Source organism: Meles meles, chromosome 17 (genome assembly GCF_922984935.1).
Source record: "Meles meles chromosome 17, mMelMel3.1 paternal haplotype, whole genome shotgun sequence".
Classification (NCBI taxonomy): domain Eukaryota; kingdom Metazoa; phylum Chordata; class Mammalia; order Carnivora; family Mustelidae; genus Meles; species Meles meles.
In genome coordinates, this window is record NC_060082.1 from 33,128,394 (window position 1) to 33,155,649 (window position 27,256).

Genomic DNA, 27,256 nt, shown 5'->3' on the forward strand with positions numbered 1-27,256 from the left:
GGCACATAGTAGTTATTTGCTAAATGGATGTGATATTGAAGAACTCAAATATAACTTTAAAAGAGTTCATTCATGGAATTTATTTCAGTTTTTAATGTTATCATTCTGCTTTCCAATTTATTTTAGATTCATTAGTATACAGAACTCCTAATTCTAAAACAAACAAAAGAACAAAACCCATTGTTGCTGTGGCACAGTCTACTTTGACCTTCATAAAACCATTAAAAACAGGTAAGTGTTCATTATTTTTAAAGTCACCGAAAAACTGACATGGAGTACAGAATTAACTGCATTTCAAGTGGAAATGAATTGATACTTTTTGTTGAATTAAAGCCTTAGAGAATTGTAAAGATGTGTATTCAAATAACAGGATATTTTCTCAGACTTTGGTGAAATTAACTCATGGTGACTTGGGATTTTTAAGTAATCAGGAAGTACAGTGGTGCTTTTTCCCTTCAAACTTTGATGACATTTTATACCTAAAACGTTTTCAACGGTTATCTGCAAGTAGTGGAAAAGCAAATATTATTCAGTGTTTTAGGTGGTTTTGCTAACAAAAATGGTCTTTTGCTATATGTTGCATAATAATTTAAAAGAGAATTTCTCATTTAATAAACCAACTGTATTCTTAGATATTCCTAGACACCCAATGCCGTTTGCTGCAAAAAACATGTTTTATGATGAACGCTGGAAGGAAAAGCAGGAGCAGGGCTTCACTTGGTGGCTAAATTTTATATTAACTCCTGATGACTTCACTGTAAAAACAAATATTTCTGAAGGTAAACATTAAATTAATGATTAAATTAAATAAAACTCTTGTTTTAACAGATAGTTCTTAACATAAATTGCCATTTTTAAATTATGCATATATATTATAGTTAATGGCATGGTTCACTAACTCATTGACATCATTGCTAAAGATTGTGTAGGTAAGAATTTTTAGGGAATTCTTTACTGAAAGTACTAAATTTTGCTTTTTCCTTTTGCTTTCCATTCTTGTTCATCAGCCAATGCAATTCCAGCCTTTCAGGGGAATGAGTTTTATTTTAATATAGATTCAGTCTGAGTTAACAGTGAAACATGGCTACTAAGAAATCCAATTCAATCTTCACTGAATAAATGAAGTATACTATCCTGGTGAATAAATCTGTCTTGCCTGGCAAACATCTCAGTGCCTGTTCTGGAAAAGACTCAGGTGTAGAACAAGATGGAAGCATGCTGTCTTTCAGATATTTGAAGGCTTTTTTCCTGAAGAGAAGGAAACTTAACTTGTGATGCTCTTGAATAGAAATTATAGGGATCAATTCAACTCAAGATAAGGAAACATCTTTGTAAACATTTAAATTGCCAAGCCATTATATAAGCTGTCTTTAAAATGAAAGTTTCTCCATTGTTACAGGTTCAAAGAGAGGCCTGTCTGTATTTGTTAGAGAATAGTGTATAGCATATTTACATTAAAAGGCTCTTTGGCAAGACAATCTCTAAAGGGAGCTTTTCTTTTTCCCCAGAAGTAAACAGAGCCTGATTTTTAGTTTTCTTCTTGAGAGAAAATGTGTTTTATAAAAATTCAAGTTGCATTTCAAAATTTAATTGATTTTTTAAAGTCACATTCTTTAGAGACTTCTTTTTTTTTAAATTTATTAAAAAGAATGGAAACAGAGAAGCTAGTTGAGAGATGATAGTGTGTGAACTTGGGTAATAATGGTGGAGGTTGTGAGAAATGGTTAGACCTGAGATTCATTTTGTAGGTAGAGCCCCAAGTTGCAACGATAGAATGGTCTGAGGTACTGAGTGAACCAGAGGACACCCATATTTTGTGAAAAGAAAGAAAAGAACAAGCTAGGAAGGGGCGGGAAAAAGACCCTATTTTGGCCATCTTAAATTTGCACTTACTGCTAGATTTAAGGATATATGTATATATTGTTTAACCAGAAACTTTCTTCCTTTTCTTTTTGCCCAGTAAATGCTGCTACTCTTCTTTTGGGATTGGAGAATCAGCATAAAATCAGTGTTCCTAGAGCTCCTACAAAAGATGAAATGTCTCTCAGAGCTTATACTGCTCGGTGCAGGCTGAACAGATTACGTCGTGCAGCATGTCGCTTATTTACTTCTGAAAAAATGGTTAAAGCTATTAAGAAGCTTGAAATTGAAATTGAAGCTAGGCGGTTAGTTGTTAGAAAAGATAGACACCTCTGGAAAGATGTTGGTAAGAAGATTACAGAAATCTTTATAAAGATTCTTTAAAGATGTGATTATATTTTTTAAAGATTTATTTATTCATTTGAGAGAGAGAGCATGGGTATTCATGAGGGGGAGGAGGAGGAGAGGGGGAGGGTGGAGGAGAGAATCCTCAAGCAGACCCCTCACTGAGTACAGAGCCTGAGACAGGGCTGATCCCAGGACCCTGAAATCATGACCTGCACCAAAATCAAGAGTCAGATGTTTAACTGACTGAGCCACCCAGGCACCACTTGAAATTAATTCTTTAAAAACACTCAACATTTTGTATTTCAGAGTCATATATATACATGATTTGACTTTGCTGCCTAAAATCTTGTGTACTTTAATACAATCATATATATAAGAATGCCATATATTTAAGTTAACTGATTTCATATAAGTGATTATCCCTATTTTTTGATGATTTCCTCCATAGAATTTTATTTATTGTCTCTATTTGAGTAGTGGTCTGCGCTTACTTGCTTTTCACATACATTTCAGGAGAACGGCAGAAAGTCCTGAATTGGCTGTTGTCATATAATCCTTTATGGCTACGAATTGGCTTAGAGGTAAGTATATGCTTCAGTTTTTGAAATTTTATCCCTTTCATGATATACTTTTATTGTATACTTCTTTTATTATATATACCTTTAGTAGGCTTTTTATTATGTATTTTTAATAAAATATGATTTCACCTATAAAGTCATTTAGTTAGCTTAATTGCTTTTTCAGTATAAAATTTAAGTTCCTGGGGTGCCTGGGTGTCTCAGTGGGTTAAGCCTCTTCCTTCAGCTCGGGTCATGATCCTCAGGATCCTGGGATCAAGCCCCGCATCAGGCTCTCTGCTCAGCGGGGAGCCTGCTTCCTTTCCTCCCTCTCTGCCTGCCTCTCTGCCTACATGTGATCTCTGTCAAATAAATAAATAAAATCTTTAAAAAATAAATAAATAAATAAATAATAAACTTTAAGGTCCTTTAAAAAATGCTTAGTAGGTAATTAGATCATGCCAGTATATATTATTGCCATATCATCACATAGTAAGTAATTTTCTTGTTTTCTTAAATATGTATAATTTGGTACTGGATATAATAACAAGTGCTGAAAGCTCGTTCTTGAGCTTTTACAAATGATATACTAGGCTGTTTGAAATATATTATGTAATTTAAACCTCTTCAAATCCCAGTGAGGTGTGTCTTGTTTTTTTCACTTCACTGACAATACTGAAGCTTAGATTTTAAGTGACATGCTATATGCCAATTATTAGTCAGGATTTGAATCTATACTTGTCTGATACCAGAGCCTGAACTTGTAACCATTTTAATGCAACATTTCTTTCTTTTTTTTTTTTTTTTAGAGATTTTATTTATTTGACAGAGATCACATGTAGGCAGAGAGGCAGACAGAGAGAGAGGGAAGCAGGATCCCCGCTGAGCAGAGAGCCCAATGTAGGGCTCAATCCCAGGACCCTGGGACCATGACCCGAGCCAAAAGCAGAGGCTTTAACCCACTGAGCCACCCAGGTGCCCCAATGCAACATTTCTTATAAAAATGTTGTCAAATTTGGGTTTTTCACTTGGTGCATGGCTCAATAATACTTAGAATTTTTTTTTTTAAGATTTTCAAAATTTTTTTATTTGACAGAGAGAGATCACAAGTAGGCAGAGAGGCAGGCAGAGTGAGAGGGAGAAGCAGGCTCCCCGCTGAGCAGAGAGCCCTATGTGGGGCTCGATCTCAGGACCCTGAGACCATGTGACCTGACCTGGAGGCAGAGCCTTAACCCACTGAGCCACCCATGTGCCCCAATACTTAGAATTTTAAAACTAACTGAATGTGGGAGGCTCAGTCGTTAAGTGTCTCTATTAGGCTCAGGTCATGATCCCAGGGTCCTGGGATAGATCCCTGCATCGGGCTCCTTGCTCTATGGGAAACCTGCTTCTCCCTCTCTCCTGGCTTGTGTTCCCTCTGTAGCTCGCTCTCTCTCTCTCTCTCTCTCTCTCGAATAAATAAATAAATAATCTTAAAAAAAAACTAAATGAAAAAGACAATAGTAGTTGACTATTAAAAATACGATTCTATTCTTTGCTCCGTTGCTCCGCCGCTTGCCGGGAGCCGGCCCCTCCCCCCGCGGTCTATCAAGATGGGATTGGGAGGGAGACAAACCATAAATGACTCTTAATCTCACAAAACAAACTGGGGGTTGCTGGGGGGAGGTGGGATTGGGAGAGGGGGAGGGGGCTATGGACATTGGGGAGGGTAAGTGCTATCGTGAGTGCTGTGAAGTGTGTAAACCTGGCGATTCACAGACCTGTACCCCTGGGGATAAAAGTACATTATATGTTTATTAAAAAAAAAAAAAATTTGGAAGGGGAGGCGAACCATAAGAGACTATGGACTCTGAAAAACAACCTGAGGGTTTTGAAGGGTCAGGGGTGGGAGGTTGGGGGAACAGGTGGTGGGTAATGGGGAGGGCACGTTTTGCATGGAGCACTGGGTGTTGTGCAAAAAGAATGAATATTGTTACGCTGAAAAAATAAATAAAATGGAAAAAAAAATACGATTCTATTTTTCAAATGCTCCATGTTTCCAGTTTTCTTTTGTCTTTTACTGGTATACTTTTACATTTTCTTTAGGCTTTTTGCCATTGTCATTTGGGATATTCTATTCTTCATTTTATTCCAGGTGTTAGAATAGAATGGTCTTTGGGACTGAAAGGAATTATTAACAATATTTGGCTTTTATTTATCAAGAAATTGAGGCCCAAAGAGAACAAATGATAAGCTTTCTGTGGTCACAGTTTGATAGTATCTTTAATAAGTTTTCTTATTTCAATTTAGTATGCTTTTATTAATCAGAAAATTTATACATCAACTAGCTCTGCTTTCACAGTCAAATAATTCTGGAACCTTAATTGAAGTAGAGCCCCTCTATTTGGGCCGAAGTAAAAAACAAGAGAGTTAGGCAGAAACTTGCAATGCCTTTTAAAACTGCTTAGGAGCACCTGGTGGTTCAGTTGTTTAAGTGTCTGCCTTCAGCTCAAGTCATGATCTCAGGACCCTGGGATTGAGTCCCGCATCAAGGTCCCTGTTCAGCAGGGAGTCTGCTTCTCCCTCTGCCTCTCCTTCCCTGGCTTGTGCTGTTTCTCTCACTCACTTGCTCTCAAATAAATAAAATCTTTAAAAATAAATAAAAAATAAAACTTCTGCTTAGATGTAGTAGGTGTCCCTCCATCTGTATTCCACTGGACAGAGTGCATTATTTGGCCAAACACAGATGAGGTAGGAATATTATCCTCCATGGACACAGCAAGTCCATGTCGGTTGGTGGGAATGTACAATCTTTTTTAGATAGAAAGGAGGTATGAAAACCTGTGAACACCTTAAGGTTCTAGTGGTGGGCGTGACCTTTGAGGATTTTAAGAAAACATCAAAGGAAAAAAAAATAGGTAAATATAAAGTTTTTCTATTTTGACATATATTTACCATGCTTTTATCTCTACAGTTGGTCAATGTAAGCTTATAAGATATAATCTGATATGGTTTTAGTTTTTTCTAATGGCTTTAAAAATCATTAATAATAAACATGTTGGTGTTAAGTAAATTTCATATTTAAATCAATTATATTATACACAACTAATGAATCATTGAACATTACATCAAAAACTAATGCAACATACAGTGGCTAACTGGACATAATAAAAAATATTGTTAAAAATCAATTATAAACAGATCTGAACTTTCCAAATTATTATCTTAGATTATTTGCAGATGGGTTTCCACCTGTTAACTATTAAAAATTTTTGAATATTTAAGTTTCTATTGTATCTTCATGTTATACTTAGTATGATAATTAAAATTGAATTTGAGCAACGTGCCTATATTTGATAGTTCTTTAAAGGAAAAAATTAAATGTAAATATGGTTTGTCAGATGATTTTTAAAAATTTAACTTAGTCCTGAGCTTTTGCCTTTTTTCATCGTACATCATATACACTAAGGAATGCATAAAGTATATACAGTTTTTTTAAGCAAATATTCATGTTATTTCCATACTACTTAGAAAATAGAACATTGCCAAATCCTTAGAAGATTGTAGTTTGCTCACCCCCTGTTGTATCCTTTTGCTTCTTGAAAGTCACATAGTCTTTAATTTCTTTTCAGACAATTTTTGGAGAACTCCTATCTTTGGAAGACAATAGTGATGTCATGGGGTTGGCTGTGTTCATTCTGAATCGCTTACTTTGGAATCCTGATATAGCCGCTGAGTACAGACACCCCACTGTTCCTCATCTGTATAGAGATGGTGAGTAGTTCTGCCTCCATTGCATTCTTTCCACACTATGCATAAATGACTTATTGTTATTCTTTCTGGTCCCTGTTTAAATTTTACCTTCTTAGAGATGCCAATATAAATAGTTCCTCTCTCCACTATCCTCCCTTTCTCTTCACCCATCATTCCCCAACACTTCCTCCATCACTATAATTATTTTTACCTTTTTGTTGTCTCTACCCACCCTCTCCTCACAAGTAGGCTGTATGCCCTGTGGAGATCATATTTCTTTTAGCTTGTTAACTATAAATGTGGCATCTAGGATGCTGCCTGCATAGAGTAGGTGCTTATTAAAAATTTGTTGCATGAGATAGACTAAATCACTTTTTAAAAGATTTTATTTGTTTATTTGACAGAGAGGGAGATGACAAGTAGGCAGAGAGGCAGACAGAGAGAGGGGGAAACAGGCTCCCCTCTGAGCAGAGAGCCCGATGTTGGACTCAATCCCAGGACCCTGAGATCATGACCTGAGCCGAAAGCACGGACTTAACCCACTGAACCACCCAGGCGCCCCAGACTAAATCGCTTGATATCTCTGTGCCTCTGCTTCCTCCTCCATGAGTTGGAAATATTGGAAACATAGAGTTATATTAGGAATATTACATGAATTCATACATTTAAAACACTAAGAAACAGATAATGTTCTATTTGTGCTTACTATTAATTTTCTTTATTAGTACATTTTCATATTTTAAGGTAAAGCTTTTCTTTCACAGATTAACTTGCTATGTTTTTTGTACTTAAGGTCATGAAGAAGCTTTGTCTAAGTTTACATTGAAAAAGTTATTGCTGTTGGTTTGTTTCCTTGATTATGCTAAAATATCCAAACTTATTGATCATGACCCTTGTCTCTTCTGTAAAGATGCTGAATTCAAGGTATAGTTTCCGTTTTCTCTTTTAGAGTTCACATTTAAGACTTTTACTTGTTTTTATTGTATATTTTCTCTTTAAAAACTTCTAAGTTTCTCAAAGAAGAGTACTCTTGAGTGGAATAGGATAGGAATTCTTATCTAGTCTGTCTTATTAATAGTTCTAACCCTGCCTAACTTATTGGTTGACTTTTTACCAACACAATACTCTATGAAGTTTTGTTGATTTGAGAATTCTGAGGAATTAACTGGGTAGGGGGCAGATTTCTTTCCTAATTTAGCATACTATCAAATGAAGACTAATTTTTGGAGTCTGTTGTTAATTATGAGCAATTTTTTAAAAGGCCTTAAGTTAGAAATAGATGTACATTATTACCATATGATACGAAACTGACTTTTTTTTATGCTACCATTAATTTGACTTCATTTCTATATGCACAGAATAAGAATTTGTTGTTATTATGAACAAAATTATAATCTTGGGATTTAATACCTGCAACTTGTTTCTCCACAGACTAGTAAAGACATTCTTCTGGCTTTTTCACGAGACTTCCTAAGTGGTGAAGGTGATCTTTCCCGTCACCTTAGCTTATTGGGATTACCTGTTAACCATGTTCAGACACCATTTGATGAATTTGATTTTGCTGTTACAAATCTTGCTGTAGACTTGCAGTGTGGGGTGCGTCTTGTGTAAGTATGAGCAATAAGAATTATTTTACTTAATGGAATAGACTAAAATTTTCTGGTAAACACTTTTTTTTGGTATTTATATAGTTTTTCTTGCTTTTTCTTTTTTTAAAAAATTTCTTTAGAAAGAGAGAGAGAGAGAGTTGGAGGAGCGGGTAGAGAGAGGGAGAGAATACTCTTCAGACTCTGCTGAGCACAGTGCCCAACATGGGGCTCAGTCTCACAACGCTCTGGTCATAACCTGAACCGAAATCAAGAGTCAGACACTTAACCAGCTGAGCCACTCAGGCGCCCCTCTTTCTTACGCTTTCATATGATGCAGTAAATTTTTTTAGGGTAAAAAGGATTGGGACAAGTATGTGCAGCACCTTTGTAAAATAGTGTCACTTTTAGGTCTAGAAACCTTGTCTCCTATGCACATTTTTTTTTCATGCTGACAGTGACAAAGGTCTGTGAGTAGTAACCAGTGATGCCCTAGAACAGAAGCTGAGACAAGCATGGAACCATTTAAAATATCAAACATTTAAGTAACACATTATGGTGACAGGGTTTCATAAGTACTATTATTACTTGGGACCAATTCTAGTTGCATTATTAACCTTGTTTTACACAGGAGGAAAAGCAGGCTGGAGAAGTAACAGAGTGTGCCCAAGTTTTATATCATGATATTGAGACATAAGCTCAGGATGTCTGGCTTCAAATCATGCGACACTTCTCAGTAACAAACCAGAATCGTCAAAATTGGCTTTTGTAGGAGTCCAGTGAATTAGCAGTTCCTGCTTTGGCAGGAGTGACCATGAGCTCTGTACTACAGTTGGCCTCTTCGGGATATTTGCATTGGAGACATTTGTCTTGTTTCTAGGAAAGTCTCCAATTTACATTACATTTGACATATGTGAGGAAGGGATATCTAGAATTTTATGAATCCCTAGTTCTTCAAAAACAACATACATGTCACATGCTTCCTTCTAAATTAAATTTCCATGAATATTCTTTTCTGATTATATGTTCTCACGACAAAGTGATGGTCTTTTGAACTTTTCTGTAGTTATTTATCACTTGAGTAATTTCCATATAGTCTAGAGCATTTGCTGAAAATGTTTCACATGTTATTTTTATATTTAATTTGTTCATTTCATACATCCAAGCCACTACATGTGTTTTCTGGCCAATAGGAAATCACGTTTTTAGACTTTCTCCACTTTCCAGGAGGGGCACTGACTGGTTTTATGTTCATATGGTTTTATGTATATATGCTATTTTCCACAATCGAAGACATTTTTTAGGTTTTTACAAGCGTTACTAAGGACTTAGCAGCATTGGATATTGATGCTTTTTTGTTGGTCAGGAATTCTAATTAGTTAAGAGACTTGATTTTGCATACCAGATTTCTACTTTCTTCAGTGTCAGCAAAATGATCATGAATCTTCAAGGTCATTTGAGAATGCTTGAGAATGGTTAATCTGCTGATGCCATAGGTAATGGATTGGCCTACTGTTGCAGAAATACTTCATATGTTGATTGATTTGTTAGCCTGGAATGATCTTGAGTAACTTTCTAGCCTTTAGAAATTATGGTTATATAAACAGTTCTCCAAATTTTAGTTCTATAAACAATTCTGCCAAATTTTAGCTATCTGCATTAATCTGTTGGGGTTTGCTTTTTCTGTAGAAATATTGATTATTGTCTGGTAGATAAAATACTAGTGGCATAGATGATATTAGAGGTTTGAATTTATGTTGTAGTATATATGTCTTTTTAAGGTAGGCACTCAAATATTTTTACAATAATCTAGCATAGATATAACGGAATGGCTTTTGAATCTGATAAAACTGAGTTTTAGTTCATATTACTAACTATATGACTATAGGCAGTTTACTAAATTCCTTTGGGCTTTGGTTTCTTCATCTGAAGAAAAAAAAATAATAATAATGCCTGATTGTGGGACTTACTATGAGGACTAAAATAAGAAAAGAAAGCACATGCTTGATGTGTAGAATATAGTAGTCCCTCCACTAATATACTTTCGAAATCCCTTCCTTTCCCTTTCTTTTTTCTGATCTAAATTAATGGACTCTGTTATTTTGTTCATGTGTGCATTTGTGTATTTCTCATCTTTTTTTCTTACATTCTGTTCATAAACCTCAAACTGCAGGCTTAAAATGAGAAATGACTCTTATTTGCTAATTGTGGAGCAAGAGTTTTCAGTTAGTTTTTGGGGATCTTTCTCACTTAAAATCCTTCAGATTAGGGGGATTTATGTGGGTAGTAACTGTAATTAAATAAAGTTCATCTTGTATTTTTTGTTTTTTGAAGGAAAGTTGTGTTTATTTCTTTACATGGTAAGAACAATCATACATTGATTCTTAGTGTCTCAGTGTGGGGAGGGTAAAGCAGGATATTTACGATATTTTGGGGTCTGGTTTGAGCCTCACCTTTTGATGCCAGGAGCTTTTCACATATGTTTTTATATGAGAGTGTCATCTGAAAATTTCTTTATTGTTAGGCGAATCATGGAACTTCTCACACGAGACTGGAATCTCTCAAAGAAACTCAGGATTCCTGCAATAAGTCGTCTTCAGAAGATGCATAATGTTGATATTGTTCTTCAAATTCTTAGATCACAAGGAATTCAATTAAATGATGAGCATGGTAAAAACTGAGTAAAGATAAAACTTTTTCTTCTCACCAAAAACTGATATGTACATATATTGTGCTAATAGGCTATCTTTTCATTTATAGGAAATGCAATCCTATCTAAGGATATTGTGGATAGGCACAGAGAAAAAACTCTTGCATTACTTTGGAAAATAGCATTTGCTTTTCAGGTATTGTACATTTGGTAAATGTTATACTTTTTATCAAATTTTTATACTTTTTATCAAATTTATCAACCAATAATATGGGTTGATAAAAGCATTTTCATCAAATAGACTAACAATAACTGTTACTTACTGGGATTTATTCTGTCCCAGGAACTGGAATAATTGCAATTTAATCTTCACAACACCCCTGTAAGGTAGGTGTTGTCACTGCTTCATAGGTAAGGAAAGTGAAGCTAGATGTTAGAACATTGATAGGAAGAAGTGATGAGATTAGAATCCAGGCTCGTGTGACCCCAGATCTCAGACATGACACACTATACATGAACCACTATGCATTTCGTCACTTCTGCATAAATTATTTTTGTGTTTTTTAAAAAAAAATGAAGACGACAATGACTAACTTCTATGGGTTAAAATGGTGTATGAAAAACATAGAAATATTTATCCTTCTTTGTGTGTGTTTCAGGTGGATATTTCCATTAATTTAGATCAGTTAAAAGAAGAAATTGACTTTTTAAAACACACACAGAGTATGAAGAAAACAATGTCTGCACGATCTTGTCATTCTGATGCTATTAACAATAAGAAAAAAGACAAAAGAAATAATGGTTCCTTTGAACGATATAGTGAAAGCATAAAGCTGTTGATGGAGTGGGTAAATGCTGTTTGTGCTTTCTATAATAAAAAAGTAAGTTTCTTTGTTTTTGTTTAAGCTCGCTGTCTTTAAGTACATTTTGGTTAAAGTCAAACTTTATTCATAAAATATTTTGTTGCATTTCTTAAATAATGTAGCTTATGTATAAGCAAACTTTTCCTCAAATGAGTGAGGGTGTTTTCACATACTGTATTTTATCTAATCTAAGATGTCACCAGTTGTATAATGCACAATTTTTTAATGTATTAGAGAGAAAAAATGCCGTAGTCAGGAGTCTCAGTAGGAGACATTTGTCAGAACAGGGGCACCTAAGGATTACACCCCTATTTTAAATGTAAATGCAAATAAACTCACCAAGCTTCTAGAAGTGGATGTTAGAGAACCTGGCCACTGGCTACAAGGCGCGGGGGTGGGGGGTGGGGGCGGAATCTAAGTTGAGTGTTTTGTAATCATTTGTTAGATTAATACTGTATTTCTGTACCCTTAATGAAGTGTGCCCTTAAATGTAAATATGTGAAATAAATAAAATATCTGGTAAAGAATATGAAGCCAGAAAAATGATAGAGATCATGTTACTAAATATAGTAAATGTTACACCTTGAACAGTTTGGTTAGTAGAAAATTTGTCAGATACATGGATAATCTTCTATGTTTTAACTAAATACTAGAGAGCTATGGAAGCTCTAGGGGAGCATGTGTTCCCTACCTTTGTCTTAACTTATGGTGTTGCTGGCAATCCTTGGCATTCCTGGGCTTGTGGATCCCTTACTCCAGTCTCTGCCTCTGTCTTCACATAGCATCTTCCAGTATGTCTGTCTCTGTGTGTCTCTCCATATAAGGATACAAGACATTGGATTTAGAATCTACCCTACTCCACTGTGAAAAATTAAACCTGCAGTGGCCCTATATCCAAATAATGTGATTAGGACATGAATTTTTTGAGGACCCTATTTCTCCTAGCACAATAATCAAATTCTATTTTTGTAAGAGTATTTTATCATTGAGAATTTGGCTATAAATAAGGTATTAATTATTCTAGGCACTATTAGCCACTGATGTGATTTTCCTAACTATTAAAAGGAAATATGCACTACAAAACCATTAATATCTGTATTACTGTCCAATGTAGTTAATCATTTTCCTGCTATTTCCAATCAGGTGGAGAATTTTACAGTATCTTTCTCAGATGGCCGTGTATTCTGTTACCTGATCCATCACTACCATCCTTACTATGTGCCTTTTGATGCTATATGTCAGCGGACTACTCAAACTGTAGAATGCACACAAACTGGCTCAGTGGTGTTAAATTCATCATCTGAATCTGACGGAAGTTCTCTGGATTTGTCTTTTAAAGCATTTGATCATGGTTAGCCCCTTTTGGCTGATTCGCTTTTCAAGTTTTTTCTTTGTCACATCAGATTTTTGACTGGAGCTGTCTAATCCCTTTTTTATTTGCATTGTAGAAAACACTTCAGAACTACACAAAGAACTTCTAGAAAATGAAAAGAAAAATTTTCAGTTGGTCAGGTCTGCAGTTAGAGACCTAGGAGGAATACCTGCTATGATTAATCACTCGGATATGTCCAATACAATCCCTGACGAAAAGGTAAGTGTTCTTCAACTAGTAAGAGTCTCAGCAGGTGACAGTAAGAAGCGTATTCTCCGGCAAACTTCTGTTTCCACCTCTTCTGTTTTCTTTTAGGTGGTTATCACTTATTTGTCATTTCTTTGTGCAAGGCTTTTGGATCTTTGTAAAGAAGCAAGAGCTGCTAGACTTATACAGACAACTTGGAGAAAATACAAACTAAAAACAGATCTAAAACGCCATCAGGTACTCCCCCAAAATGAAAACACTGCAGTGTGAATTGTACTTCACAAAATACCAGTTGATTGAGTTTCGTTATGATTTTTACAGTTTACTGATATATGAAGTTATTGACCCAATTTTAATAATTTTTTGTGTTTTGGGTTAGGGATGGGTATTTCTCCCTAAGCCTTGGTGTTTCTTTCACTGGATGTGTCTTCCAGGCACTGTTCCCTCACTTGCTCTGGCGGAAGTAGAATAACTTACACCCTTTGTAAATTTACAAAAGCAAACTGAGGATACCTGACTCAGCTCTTTTCTCCTTCATGGAATTTAACCTATCCCTTCCTGGAATCTAAACTATCTCTGAGAGCAGTTTTCAATGAATTTTTTCATGTGGTGTTCTGGGAGTCTTGATCTTGGTGCTGGAGAGTGCCCCTGGAGTCTGGGTGTCTGTCTGATTTTGTAGTGCAGTTAGCCAGCTCATTTTGTTTGTCTGAAACTGTTTTCCAGTGTATCCTTTATTAGTTTAAAAGTAGAGGGACGTCTGGGTGGTACAGTTGGTTAAGCATCTGCCTTTGGCTTGGGTCATGATGCTAGGGTCCTGGGATCAGGCCCCAGATCAGGTTCCCTGCTCTGTGAGGGGAGCCTGCTTCTCCCTCTCCCTCTGCCTGCCACTCCCCCTGCTTGTGCTCTCTCTCTTTCTGTCAAATAAATAAAATCTTAAAAAAGAAAAAATTTTTAAGTGGAATTTGGTTTCTATTGTTTTATTTATTGTTTGGGATCTGGGCACAGGGATAGTGATGTTACTATTTGTCATTTCCCTTTTTGACCCCAACAGTACAAAATTTTATGTTAATGTAAGCTTTTTTTTTTTTTTAATTCTGAGAAAAATGTAATTTTTAACCAAAACTGTGAAATGGTCTCCTTGATCAAGTTGAACAAACTATTTTAATCCTTTTTTCTCCCTCCCCCTTCCACTAATGATCTTATATTCACTTATTTGGAAAATCAAATAAAATAAACAGCTATGTTTGATAAACTTATCAGGTATTTCAGAAATACTTTCCACTTTATACTGCTCCTCAATTTTGAGTTACTATGCATTTATGATAGAGTTCTTAATAATTCTATAAAACAGCTACATTTTGGCAACTCTTAAACATACCATGTATTTTGTCATAGTTTGTCAGACTTGGAAATAACAGTAATTGAAATAATTTGCTGTTACCCCACTCAAACTCCTCGTAGTAACTTTTGGGAAATAGGCAGTGGCTTATACTCACAAATGGTCTTTTCTGCTACTGTATCTATTCTTTGTGCCTTCTTTTGCCCCTTATCTTCTCAGAATCTGCCTCCTTGCCCACATATGTCTTAGAGGATAACTTTGTACTCTTGAAGCTTATAGGAGAATTGCTTTAGGAGGGTTTTCAGCAAAGACTCTTTCCTGGCTGGTCCTCAATTTATTTCACTCATTCTGTTTATATGACATAATATGAGAGACTAAAAATCCCAGGAAACAGGTATTTATCAGAATTAGGGGGGACTGGTAAATGAAATCTTTATTTTCTGCTCAAGATGACCTTATACTAATAAGATATAAACTACAAAGATTTCCTAGCTGTTTGCTGGTGAGATCCCTTTTCCTGATTTAAGAAGTAGAAAGTTCCCTGTTTTTTAAAGACAACTGCTTCTATCCTTTCTCCAGGTGACCATGCTCCCTCTCTTATACAATTGCACTAACATCCAATTATGTGTTTTCGTTTGCTATTTGGAACATTAAGCAGTAGGTTCCCTATATATTGTCATAGAAATATTATAATCTAATAAACATATAAAAATTACCTTGAGATAGCTAATTTTTCAGGTATTATATTTTACTTCCACGTCATTGTTATAATTCACATAAACCATCCATTGAGAAAAGACTGGCTCAAGTTTTTGTAGTGACAAGTGAAAATTGACTAATGGCCCAATTCCTAATGAATGAGGTAGGATTATCCAAGGGTACCCTGACACATTAGTTCTTCTGTCAAAGAGTAGGCGTAAACTGTAAAGCAAAGTAAATCCCTATATGTGGCCCATACGCAAGGTAAAATAAAACAAGCTTGTAATAGGTTAGCTTAGCAATAGCATAAGATTAAAAATGATAACATGCAGTCTAATTTAGCAAAGAAACAGTGACTTAACCAGCATTGGAATTTTTACCATCAGTTTATAAATTTTTCAAACAGTTGCTAGTTTGGATTTATCTATTTTCCATCTGTAGCTTCTCTAATGTCACATAAAATTGTTCCATTTTAGTTTGCTTGAGATTGAGATGATCTACAAACTTACCTTAGCCCACTGTATCTAGGAGTGCCCCTTGCCTTGGAACTTTTGACTCAATGCAACTTTAGACTTTTTTTTTTTTAAGCTAATAAATGCTTATTTTTAATCCAGTTTTTGTTTAATTGTGGTAAAATTTACTATCTTAACTCTTTTTAAAGTGTACAGTTCAGTAGTGTGAAGTATATTTACATCACTATGAAAGAAATCTCCAGAAATTTTTTAACTTGTAGAACTGAAATTGTGCTCCTTAAATAACTCCTCACTTCCCCCTACCCCTAGCGCTGGTAACCACCATTCTACTTTCTATTTCTATGAATTTAACCATTTTAGATACCTCATAGAAGTGAAATCATGCAATATTTGTCCTTTCGTGACTGGATTCTTTCACTTAGCATATGTCCTCAAGGTCCATCCATGTTGTAGCATGTGGAAGAATTTCCTTTGTTTTTAAGTCTACATAGTATTCTGTTTGTATGTATGTAACACATTTAGTTTATCCATTCATCTTTCGGTGGGCATTTAGGTTATGCCCACCTATGGGTTCTTGTGAATAATGCTACTATGAACATGGGTGTATCTCTTTGAGAACTTGCTTTCAGTTCTTTTGAATATATACCCAGAAGTGGGATTGCTGGATCATACGTGGTAGTTTCATTTTTTAATTTTTTTTTTGAGGAACTGCCATACCGTTTTCCATATTGGTCACTATGTGTCACATTTTACAACCCTGTCAGTAGTGGACAAGCATTCCAACTTCTCCACATCCCTGCCAATACTTGTTAATAGTGTGGAATATCTCATTGTGCTCTTGATTTGCATTTCTCTGACAATTAGTGTTATTGAGCATCTTTTCATTTGTGTGTTAGCTGTTTGTATGTCATCTTTGGAGAAATATCTATTCCTTTGTCCATTTTTAGATAGGGTTATTTGATTTTTTTTATTGTTGAGTTGTAGGAGTTCTTTATATATTCTAGATACAAGTCCCTTATTAGATACATGATTTGCAGATACTTTTTTCTCATTCTGTAGATTGTTTTCACTTTGTTAATTGTGTCCTTTGCTGACAAATTTTTAAGTTTTTTATGTAATCCCGTTTGTCTATTTGCTTTTGTTGCCTATGCTTTTGGCAACCAGTAAATCATTGCTAACTATGAAATTTTCTCTATGTTTTCTATAAGTAGTTTTACAGTTTTGTGTCTTACATTTAGGACTTTAATCTATTTGGAGTTAATTTATGTGTATTGTGTAAGAAGAGGGTCCGACTTCTTTCTTTTTTTATGTGATTATCTAGTTTTTCCAGCAGCATTTGTTATAGAGACTCTTCTTTTCCCATTGATCGCTCTTAGCACCCTTGTCAAAGATCATTCATCCATGTATATGAGGGTGTATTTCTGGGTTCTCTATTCTATGCCATTGGTCTGTGTGCCTGTCTTTATGCTAGTACTACACTGCTTGATTATTGTAGCTTTGAAATATGTTTTGAAATTGTGGCTGGGTTGGGGGAGGGTTTTAATTTGGATATCTATAGTCTTTTTTTTTCTTTTTAAGATTTTATTTATTCATTTGACAGTCAGAGATCACAAGTAGGCAGAGAGGCAGGCAGAGAGAGAGGAGGAAGCAGGCTTGCCGCTGAGCAGAGAGCCCGATGCCGGGCTCAATCCCAGGACCCTGGGATCATGACCTGAGCTGAAGGCAGAGGCTTTAACCCACTGAGCCACTCAGGTGCCCCACAGATATCCATAGTCTTAAAGGCCATATGCTCTACAGTGGTAGATAACTTAATCTACACTGTAGAGCATAGTGGTTAGATAACTTAAACAATTTGTTGGACATAATTCTACCCCAATTTTAGAATTGTCTAGTCTTTTTTCACTTAGGAGTGATGTAATATATGACTCTCACCATTTCTTAGTATTTGTTTCAATCCATTAACTACATTTCCTTTCTTAGAGTGGCTGTTCGATCCCTTCCATAGTTGAATGTGTTCCCATACTGTGCAGTTTCCACCCCTAGATCTCAATGCCTGATTATAATTAATCAATAATTAGAATCTAATGTCTGTGTAGAGCCCATCCTTAGATTGTGAGTTGTTTCAGATAGCTACATAAAGTTATAAATGACTATAAATTTATAGCTACATGCTATAAATTGTTCTTTCCACCACAGGGAATAATTTATATTTTAGTTTCCAATTCAGGTAACTGAAATGATAAATCTGGCTTTGAGAGTGTGGCAAAGTGATTGTTTCATTTGAATACTGGTAATCCACCCAGTAGACTGACAGTCTACTTGACTTCTCTGTCTCAGTTTCCCTATAGTCATAAAAGTGGTACCTGTTCATCTGTTCTTATGGTTGTGTGAGATTTAGATGAAGCATTCATGAAGTGTTTAGAATGGTGCCTGAAGCCTAGTAAGTATTCGACCTGTGTTGTTTTTGCTAGTACTTCATCATTAGAAGTAGCAGAAATAGAGGTGTATAGGGTATCAGCCTGTGGTGCTCCCAGGGCAGGTAGCTCTTTTTCGGCCACGTAAGCTATCGAGCAGTCCTGCTACCACTTTCCATAACCTGATATTCTGCCATCTTGATTGTCTATGCCTTAAAGCCATAAAGTATTCGGTGCTAAAAGTTAATACTTTGCTGCTTCTCCCTTTTTGTTAATTTCCTCATTCAAGTTGTTAAAAGTAAGACTACCTTATATTGTAAGGCATTTGTTTATTTTAGGACCTCCTTTTTTCTTTTTTATTTCCTCCTATGGTCCACCGCTTTTTTCAAAATCAAGCATGAATTCTCTGGGCTCTAATCTGAGAAACATACTTCATTCATTCATTCATTCATTCATTTTATAGCAGCAATGTCTACAATAGCCAGACTATGGAAAGAACCTAGATGTCCATCAACAGATGAATGGATAAAGAAGATGTGGTATATATACATTTTAAAAGATTTTATTTCTTTATTTGACACAGAGAGACAGCAAGAGAGTGAACACAACCGGGGGAGTAGGAGAGGGAAAAGCAGGCTTCCTGTTTGTTCCTGGACCCCGGGACCATGACCTGAGCCGAAGGCAGGCGCTTAATCACTGAGCCACCCAGGCACCCTGAAACATACCACATTTAAATAGCCTTTATATTGATTATTGAGATGATATATCAAACATGCCTGTGATCTTTATTTTAGGATTATAGTCTTGGGAATTTTTGCTCCATTATATAAATATATGCGTTTCTACCCTATCAGACCTTTCAACATTCCTGGAAGTATCTGTATTCCAAAGATGAGCATATCTTAAGTCAGGGGGATGTTTTATTTTCAGGATCAATTTGATTAATATTTAATAGATGATTTTCTTTCAAACTTAAGTAATTAAGCTTTTTTTTTTTTTAAGATTTTTATTTATTTATTTGACAGACAGAGATCAGAAGTAGGCAGAGAGAGAGAGGAGGAAGCAGGCTCCCTGCTTGAGCAGAGAGCCCAATGCGGGGCTCGATCCCAGGACCCTAAGATCATGACCTGAGCCGAAGGCAGAGGCTTTAACCCACTGAGCCACCCAGGTGCCCCAGTAATTAAGCTTTTGATTCATCTTTGCTTTTTTGATTCATCTTTACTTTTTTTTTTTTTTTTTAGGAGCGAGACAAAGCTGCAAGAATTATTCAATCAGCTGTAATCAATTTTCTAAGTAAACAACGATTGAAGAGGGAGATTAATGCAGCAGCGACCATTCAGAAATATTGGCGAAGACTCCTAGCACAGAGAAAATTATTAATGTTAAAAAAGGAAAAACTAGAAAAAGTTCAAAATGAATCAGCGTTAGTTATTCAGGTATAGTATCCTGGTTTTTGGAACTTAAAAAGTTTTAATGACTTTTTTTAAAGATTTCATTTATTTATTTGACAGCGAGAGAGAGATCACAAGTAGGCAGAGAGACAGGCGGGGGTGGGGGGAGCAGTCTCCCCACTGAGCAGAGAGCCTCATGTGGGGCTCGATCCCAGGACCCTGAGACCATGATCTGAGCTGAAGGCAGAGGCTTAACCCATTGAGCCACTCAGGCACCCCTTTTAATGACATTTTTAAGGAAGAAAGTAAAATATGATAAAGTTTTCAATTATATTTTAGGCTTTCAAATTTTTCTGGTACTTGAACAAATATTTAATATCTTCCTACTACCTCTAAAACTCTTTGCTATATTCAGGATCTCAAACAAATTGAAATACCTCCTTTTCTCTGAAGTCTAATCCTTTACCTCTTCTGTCTTCTTTGTTTTATAGTAGAGATTTACAGTCTTATGCTCCATGGGACATGCTGACATACTGCACCATTTTACTTTGTATATCCACACACTCAACCAAGCTCTTTGTTTAATCTCCACTGTGGGTTCTGGAACTTATTTTGGGATAAATGTGTGCATGTTTTCCCCTATAGCCCATATAGTTGGCATATAACAAAATATCACCTATAATCTATAGAATACCTATGTTAATTTTCTACTTAGTAAAAAAAATTGAACATATCTACATAGCAGACAAATTCTTTTTATGTTTTTGATAATTAGGTTCTGTTTTAATAACAGCAGAGGTGTACTATTAAATTCTTTTTTTTAAACTTTTTTTATTGTGAAATATTACACATAGAAAATGGCACAGAACACAAATGTAAAGCCTGATAGTTTTTCACAAAGTTAATACCCATTTAACCACTATTAGGTCAAGAAATAGAATATTGTCAGCTTCTCAGAAGCCATTTCACAATCCATTAAGTCCCTTACCCCTGCCCATAACCATTATTCTAATATATGCCATTTTTCTAGTCATCTTCTCTAAACACTATAATTTTGTCTTGCCTGTTATTTGAATTTTATGTAGCTAGGTTCAAACCATGTAAATTCTTTTATTCTACGTTATAAAATTTGTGAGATTTATCAGTGTTGAGTGTCACTGTGATTTAACTTTCAGTCTATAATATTCTGTAATTCACTTATCTTTTCTATTGTTGATGGACATTTGGATTTCCAGTTGTGAGTCATTATGAGTAATGAATGCTTCCATGAATGTGCCTTCTGGTGTGAAATGTATTCACTCTGTTTGATATATACATGAGTACAATTGTTTGGTTTTTGAGTGTATAGATTTCAGATTTTGTAGATAGTGCCAAAAAGCTTGTAAAGCAACTGTAGCACACACCAGCTGTTTAAGAGCGATCATGTAACTCCATGTTCAGGTAAATAAATACATGGAAATTTCTTTTTAATTTTAGCCATTCTAATGGTTGTGTAGTAGTATCCTGGAGTAGTTTTAATTTGCATTTTCTTGATAATTAATGATACTGGACACCTTTTTAAACTGGAAATCTTCTCTTGTGAAGCGCTATTTCAAGTCTCTTTTCAGTTTTTCATTTTGATTGTTTGCCGCCTTATGGATTTGTAAGACATGTTAATATTCTGGTTATTAGAATTTTGTTGGATTTGGGTGTTAAAATACCTTCTCCTTGACTGTGATTTATTGTTTTATGAAATGAAAATGCTTAATTTTCTATGATGGTTAGTGTTTTTTTGTGTACCATAACTCAAGGCCTTTTGAAGATACTCTTCTACATTATATTCTAAAAGCTTTAGTGTATTATCTTTCACATTTAGATCTCTCCTGATTTGTGTTACAGAACTTTTTTTTTTTTACGGATATCCAGTTGTTTCAGTCTCTTTACTGAAACAACCATCCTTGCCTTATTACTGTGCCACCTTTAGCGTACATCAAAAATTCTTATATCTGTGCTTCTGTTTCTAGAATTTTTTTCTGTTCTATTGTTCATTTTTGTCTTTCTTTGGGCCTTGTATTCTGACTTTATGTGAAATCTGGATATCTAGTAGATAAGTCCTCCTTCTTTGTTTTTTTTTTTATTTTTTTATATTTTATTTATTTGACAGAGAGAAATCACAAGTAGGTAGAGAGGCAGGCAGAGAGAGAGGAGGAAGCAGACTCCCTGCGGAGCAGAGAGCCCGATGCGGGGCTCTATCCCAGGACCCTGGGATCACAACCTGAGCCAAAGGCAGAGGCTTTAACCCACTGAGCCACCCAGGCGCCCCTGTTTTTTTTTTTTAAAGGAGTTTTTAGTTTTTTTGTTTTTTTTTTTAAGATTTTATTTATTTATTTATTTGAGAGACAGACAGCAAGAGAGGGAATACAAGCAAGAGGAATGGGAGAGGGAGAAGCAGGCTTCCCAGTGAGCAGGGAGCCGATGTAGGGCCTGATCCCAGGACCCTGAAATCGTGACCTGAGCCGAAGGCATATGCTTAGTGACTGAGCCACCTGGATGCCCCAAATTTTTAGTTGTTTTAATTCTCTGCATTTTCATACATATTTAGAATCTGAAGTTGAAAAGTGTTGGAATTGGAGATTTAATAAATACTGAACATGGCATCTATTCTCTATTTATTTTGGTCTTGTTTAAATGTCTCCTAACTTGGTTTTATGATTTGATACAAGAGGTCTATCTAAAAAAAAAAAAAAAAAAAAAAAAAACAAACAAGAGGTCTATCTATATGATACATTTTTAAAAATTTAGTTTAAAAAATATTAAAATTTTAATTTTTAAATTAGCACTCAGTAAAGTAGACCTTTTTTGATGTGCAGTTCCATACAGTTAAACACATGTACATATTTGTGTAATCACTATCGCAGTCAGGTTACAGAACAGTTCATCACCCAGAAAAACTTCTGGGTGCTGTATGTTGTCATTCCTCCAGCTACACTCAGCTCCAGGTGACCATAACTCTGTTCCCTGTTACCATAGTTTGGCCTTTTTGAGAAAGTCACCTAAATGGGGCCATAGAGTATGTAACCTTTTGAGATTCACATTTTGTCACTGAGCATAATGCCTTTGAGACTCCTTTAAGTTGTTGCATATATGAATAGTTTGTTTTCATTGCTGAGCAGTATTCTGTTGTATGGAGGTACCACAATTTGATTTTTTTTAAAAGATTTTATTTATTTATTTATTTGTTTATTTTTTATTTATTTGTTATTATTTATTTATTTATTTATTTATTTATCTTGACAGAGAGAGAGAGATCAGAATTAGGCAGAGAGGCAGGCAGAGAGAGAGGGGGAAGCAGGATTCCTGCCGAGCAGAGAGCCGATGCAGAGCTTGTGATCCCAGGACCCTGAAATCATGACCTGAACTGAAGGTAGAGGCTTAACCCACTGAGCCACCCAGGTGCCCCCCACAATTTTATTTTATATTAACCTGTTGAAAGATATTTGTGTTGTTCCCAGTTTTAGGTAATTTGATTTTCTTTTTTTTTATTTTATTTATTTGACAGACAGAGATCACAAGCAGGCAGAGAGGCAGACAGAGAGAGAGGAGGAAGCAGGCTCCCTGCGGAGCAGAGAGCCCGATGCGGGGCCCGAACCCAGGACCCTGGGATCATGACCTGAGCTGAAGGCCAAGGCTTTAACCCACTGAGCCACCCAGGCGCCCCTGATTTTCTTTTTTTAAAGGTTTTATTTATTTATTTGACACAGAAAGAGAGATTACAAGTAGGCAGAGAGGCAGGCAGAGATAGAAGGGAAAGCAAGCTCCCTGCTGAGCAGAGAGCCCGATGCGGGGCTTGATCCTGGGACCCTGAGATCATGACCTGAGCCGAAGGCAGAGGCTTAACCCACTGAGCCACCCAGCACCCCGGTAATTTCATTTCTTTAAAGTAAATATTTATGAATGGGATTGCTGGGCATTTGATAAGTGTATGTTTAACTTTATAAGATACTGGCAAACTGGTTTCTAGAGTGGCTCTATTATTTTTCATTCCAACCCCAGTGTATACGAGTTCTCATTGGTCCATGTCTTCCAACACTATGATGTCAATGTTTTTTAGCCATTGTTTTAGATGTGTAGTTGTATCTAATCTTGGTTTTATTTTTCATTTCCCTAATCACAAATGATGTATATGTTTTCAAGTGCTTGATTGTCTTCAGGATATCTTACTTGTGAAGTGTCTGTTGAAATCTTTTGCTTATTGTTGTAATTGAATTGTTTATCTTATTGAGGTTTGAGAGTTCTTTCCATATTCTGGAGACAAATTCTTTGTCAGTGCTTTGCAACTATTTTCTTCTAATCTATGGGTCTTTACAGGAAGTTTGCTGATCCCTAGTCTTGGTGAATGTTCTGCATACTTAAAAAGAATGTATATTCTGTTGTTGTTGGGTAAAGTGTTCTGTAAATGTTAAATCTATTTGGTTGGTGTTATTTAGTTCTTTTATATCCTGACTGATTTTCTGTTTGCTCTCTCAGTAAAAGAATAGTGTGTAAATCTCTCAACTGTAATGAGATATGTGTTTCTTCTTTCAGTTCTTTTCATTTTGTCATCATGTCTATTGATACTCTCTAGTTAGGCACGTGCACATTTGAGATGGTTCTGTTTTCTTGGTGAGGTGGTTCCTTTATCATTATGTAATGTTCTCTTTTTATCTCTCATAGTTTTCTTTGCTCTGAAGTCTACCTTGCTGGCTGTAATTTAATTACTCCAGCTTGGTTCTGGACGTCACTACCATCTGCAGGATAATTTTTTTCTTTCCTTTTACTTGTTAATTACTTACATGATTATGTATGACATGAAGTCTAGACAGCATTTCATTTTTTTTTTCCATGTATCTCTGTCTTTTGATTGGTGGCTTAGACTATATTTTAAGCATTTATTGATATTTGTGATTTTAGGTCTATCCTTTTATCGTTTCTGAATGTTTCCATTCTTTTTTTTTTTTTTAAGATTTTATTTATTTATTTGACAGATATCACAAGTAAGCAGAGAGGCAGGCAGAGAGAAAGGAGGAAGCAGTCCCCACTGAGCAGAGAGCCCGAGGCGGGGCTCGATCCCAGAACCCTGGGATCATGACCTGAGCCAAAGGCAGAGGCTTTAACCCACTGAGCCACCCAGGCGTCCCTGAATGTTTCCATTCTTTCATTCTTCCCTTTCCCCTTTCCTGGCTTTTCAATTCTTTGAACGCTTGGTAGTGTTACACTTTAGTCTATTTTCTTTCTATTTCCCTTTGTACAGGTTTTTATTATTTGTTTTGTCTTTTGGTGATTGCTCTAGGGGTTACAGTGTATGTAACTTTTAATATACTTAGAATTAATATTTTATTACTTTAAGTTGAATATAGAAGGCCTACCACTATCTAAGTCCCTTTGTGCCCTGTCTCCCACTTTTATGTTTAGTTATCTTGCTTACTACATCTATATGCAATTAAAATCACATCAGGGAATGTTAATTTTTGCTTAATCATAATAAATATTTTAAACAATACATGAGAATAATTCTATGCTGTTAATGCAGATGTTTTTCATTTCTGTTGCTTTGCTTTATTTTTTTGTAGTACATTTTTTACAACTTATAAACCCACAGTGATACATTATTATTAACTAAAGTCCATAGTTCAATTAGGGTTCACTGTTTGTGTGGTGTCGTTATATGTGTTTGATCAAAATCCTGCCCTAAAAATCCTGTGTACTCCCACCTAATCATCCTTACCCCTCCTCACAATTCCTGGCAAACCCTGATTTTTTTTTTACTGTCTCTGTAGTTGGTTTTTGTTTTGTTTTGTTTTTGTTTTTGTTTTTTTTTCCAGAATGTCCTGTAGTTTGAATCCATCAGTATGTAGCCTTTTCAGATTGGTTTCTCTCCTTTAGCAATATACATTTAAGTTGCTTTAATGTGGGTTTTTTTGCTTGATAACTTACTTGTTTTTATCATTGAATAACATTCCATTGTAGGATTTACTTCAGGATTTTTTTTTTTATCCATTTACCTATTAAAGGGTATCTTGGTTGCTTCTGATTTTTGGCAGTTATGAATAAAGGTATTATAAACATCTGTGTACAGGTTTTTCTGTGGACCTGTTTTCATCCTCTTTGGGTAGGTACCTTGGAGTGGAATTGCCTGATCATATGATAAAACTAGGTTTGTGAGAAACTGTCAAACTGTCTTTCACAGTAGCTGTATCATTTTGCATTCCCACCAGCAATGAATGAGACTTCCTGTTGCTCTCCTTCCTGGCCAGCATTTGGTGTGCAGTGTTTTAGATTTTAGCCATTCTAATAGATGTATATTGGCATCATGTTGTTCCAGTTTGCAATTCCCTAATGCTGTATGATGTTGAGCATCTTTTCATATGCTTATTTACCATCTGTATATCTTCTTTTATTATGTGTTTGGATCTTTTGCCCATTTTTTAATTCTTACTGTCCATTTTTTATTTTCTTGTGGAGTTTTAAATGTTCTTTGTTTAAAGGATTTGGATACAAATCCTTTATCAGATATGTATTTTGCAAGTATTTTCTCCTAGTCTGGGGCTTATCTTTTTGTTCTGTTAACAGTTTTTCACAGAGCAGAATTTTTTAATTTTAATGAAACCAGAGATCAGTTTTTTTTCTTTCATAGATTATACTTTTGGCATTGTATCTATTTTTTTTTTAAGATTTTATTTATTTATTTGACAGAGAGAGATCACAAGTAGGTAGAGAGGCAGGCAGAGAGAGTGAGAGGGAAGCAGGCTCCCTTCAGAGCAGAGAGCCGGACATGGGACTCGATCCCAGGACCCTGAGATCATGACCTGAGCCGAAGGCAGCGGCCTAAACCACTGAGCCACCCAGGCGCCCCGGCATTGTATCTAAAAAGCCATTGCCAAACCCAAAGTCCCTCAGATATTCTGTTGTTATCTTCTAGGCATTGTTCTATGATTTTACATTTCACATTTAGATCTATGACTTCTTTTGGTTAATTTTTGTGAAAGGTAAAGAGTCAGTGTTGAGATTCATTTTTTTCTTATGTTTGTCTGCTTATTCCAGTGTCATTTTTCAAAACCAAACAAAATTATCCTTTGTGTACTCACCTGGGTTGTTCCTTTGCTAAAGATCAATTGACTGTGTTGCATGGGTATACTTCTGGACTCCCTATTCTGTTCTAGTGACCTATTTGTCTATTAATTTGCCAATACCACACCATCTCAAATACTATAGTTTTTTTTAAAGATTTTATTTATTTAGGGGCGCCTGCGTGGCTCAGTGGGTTAAAGCCTCTGCCTTCGGCTCAGGTCATGATCCCAGGGTCCTGGGATCGAGCCCCGCATCGGGCTCTCTGCTCAGCAGGGAGCCTGCTTCCTCCTCTCTCTCTGCCTGCCTCTCTGCCTGCTTGTAATTTCTGTCTGTCAAATAAATAAATAAAATCTTTAAAAAAAAAAAAGATTTTATTTATTTATTTGACAGAGAAAGAGATCACAAGTAGGTAGAGAGGCAGGCAGAGAGAGGGGGAAGCAGGCTCCTTGCTGAGCAGAGAGCCTGATGCTGGGCTCAACCCCAGGACCTTGAGACCATGACCTGAGCTGAAGGCAGAGACTTAACCCACTGAGCCACTCAGGCGCCCCTCAAATACTATAGTTTTATATTAAGTTTTGAAGTTGGATGATGTTGGTCCTTCAGCTTTCTTTCCCTTTAATATTATGTTTGCCAGTCTGGGTTTTTTGCCTCTCAATTTAACTTTAGAATCAGTTTGCTG

At 35.8% G+C, this 27,256-nt stretch overlaps 1 protein-coding gene across 2 annotated transcripts in view; it reads left to right on the forward strand.

Annotated features, from left to right (window-relative positions):
- Positions 1-27,256, forward strand: part of ASPM (assembly factor for spindle microtubules) — a 66,356-nt gene that overhangs the window by 16,739 nt on the left and 22,361 nt on the right. For both annotated transcript variants that reach the window (XM_045982423.1, XM_045982422.1), the window contains exons 4-17: positions 127-231; positions 633-779; positions 1,961-2,206; positions 2,722-2,789; positions 6,377-6,518; positions 7,291-7,421; positions 7,929-8,104; positions 10,608-10,753; positions 10,844-10,929; positions 11,393-11,614; positions 12,740-12,947; positions 13,045-13,187; positions 13,284-13,412; positions 19,342-19,536. In XM_045982423.1, coding sequence (XP_045838379.1) covers positions 127-231; positions 633-779; positions 1,961-2,206; positions 2,722-2,789; positions 6,377-6,518; positions 7,291-7,421; positions 7,929-8,104; positions 10,608-10,753; positions 10,844-10,929; positions 11,393-11,614; positions 12,740-12,947; positions 13,045-13,187; positions 13,284-13,412; positions 19,342-19,536 — 2,144 coding nt within the window. The remainder of the gene's footprint in view (positions 1-126; positions 232-632; positions 780-1,960; positions 2,207-2,721; positions 2,790-6,376; positions 6,519-7,290; positions 7,422-7,928; positions 8,105-10,607; positions 10,754-10,843; positions 10,930-11,392; positions 11,615-12,739; positions 12,948-13,044; positions 13,188-13,283; positions 13,413-19,341; positions 19,537-27,256) is intronic.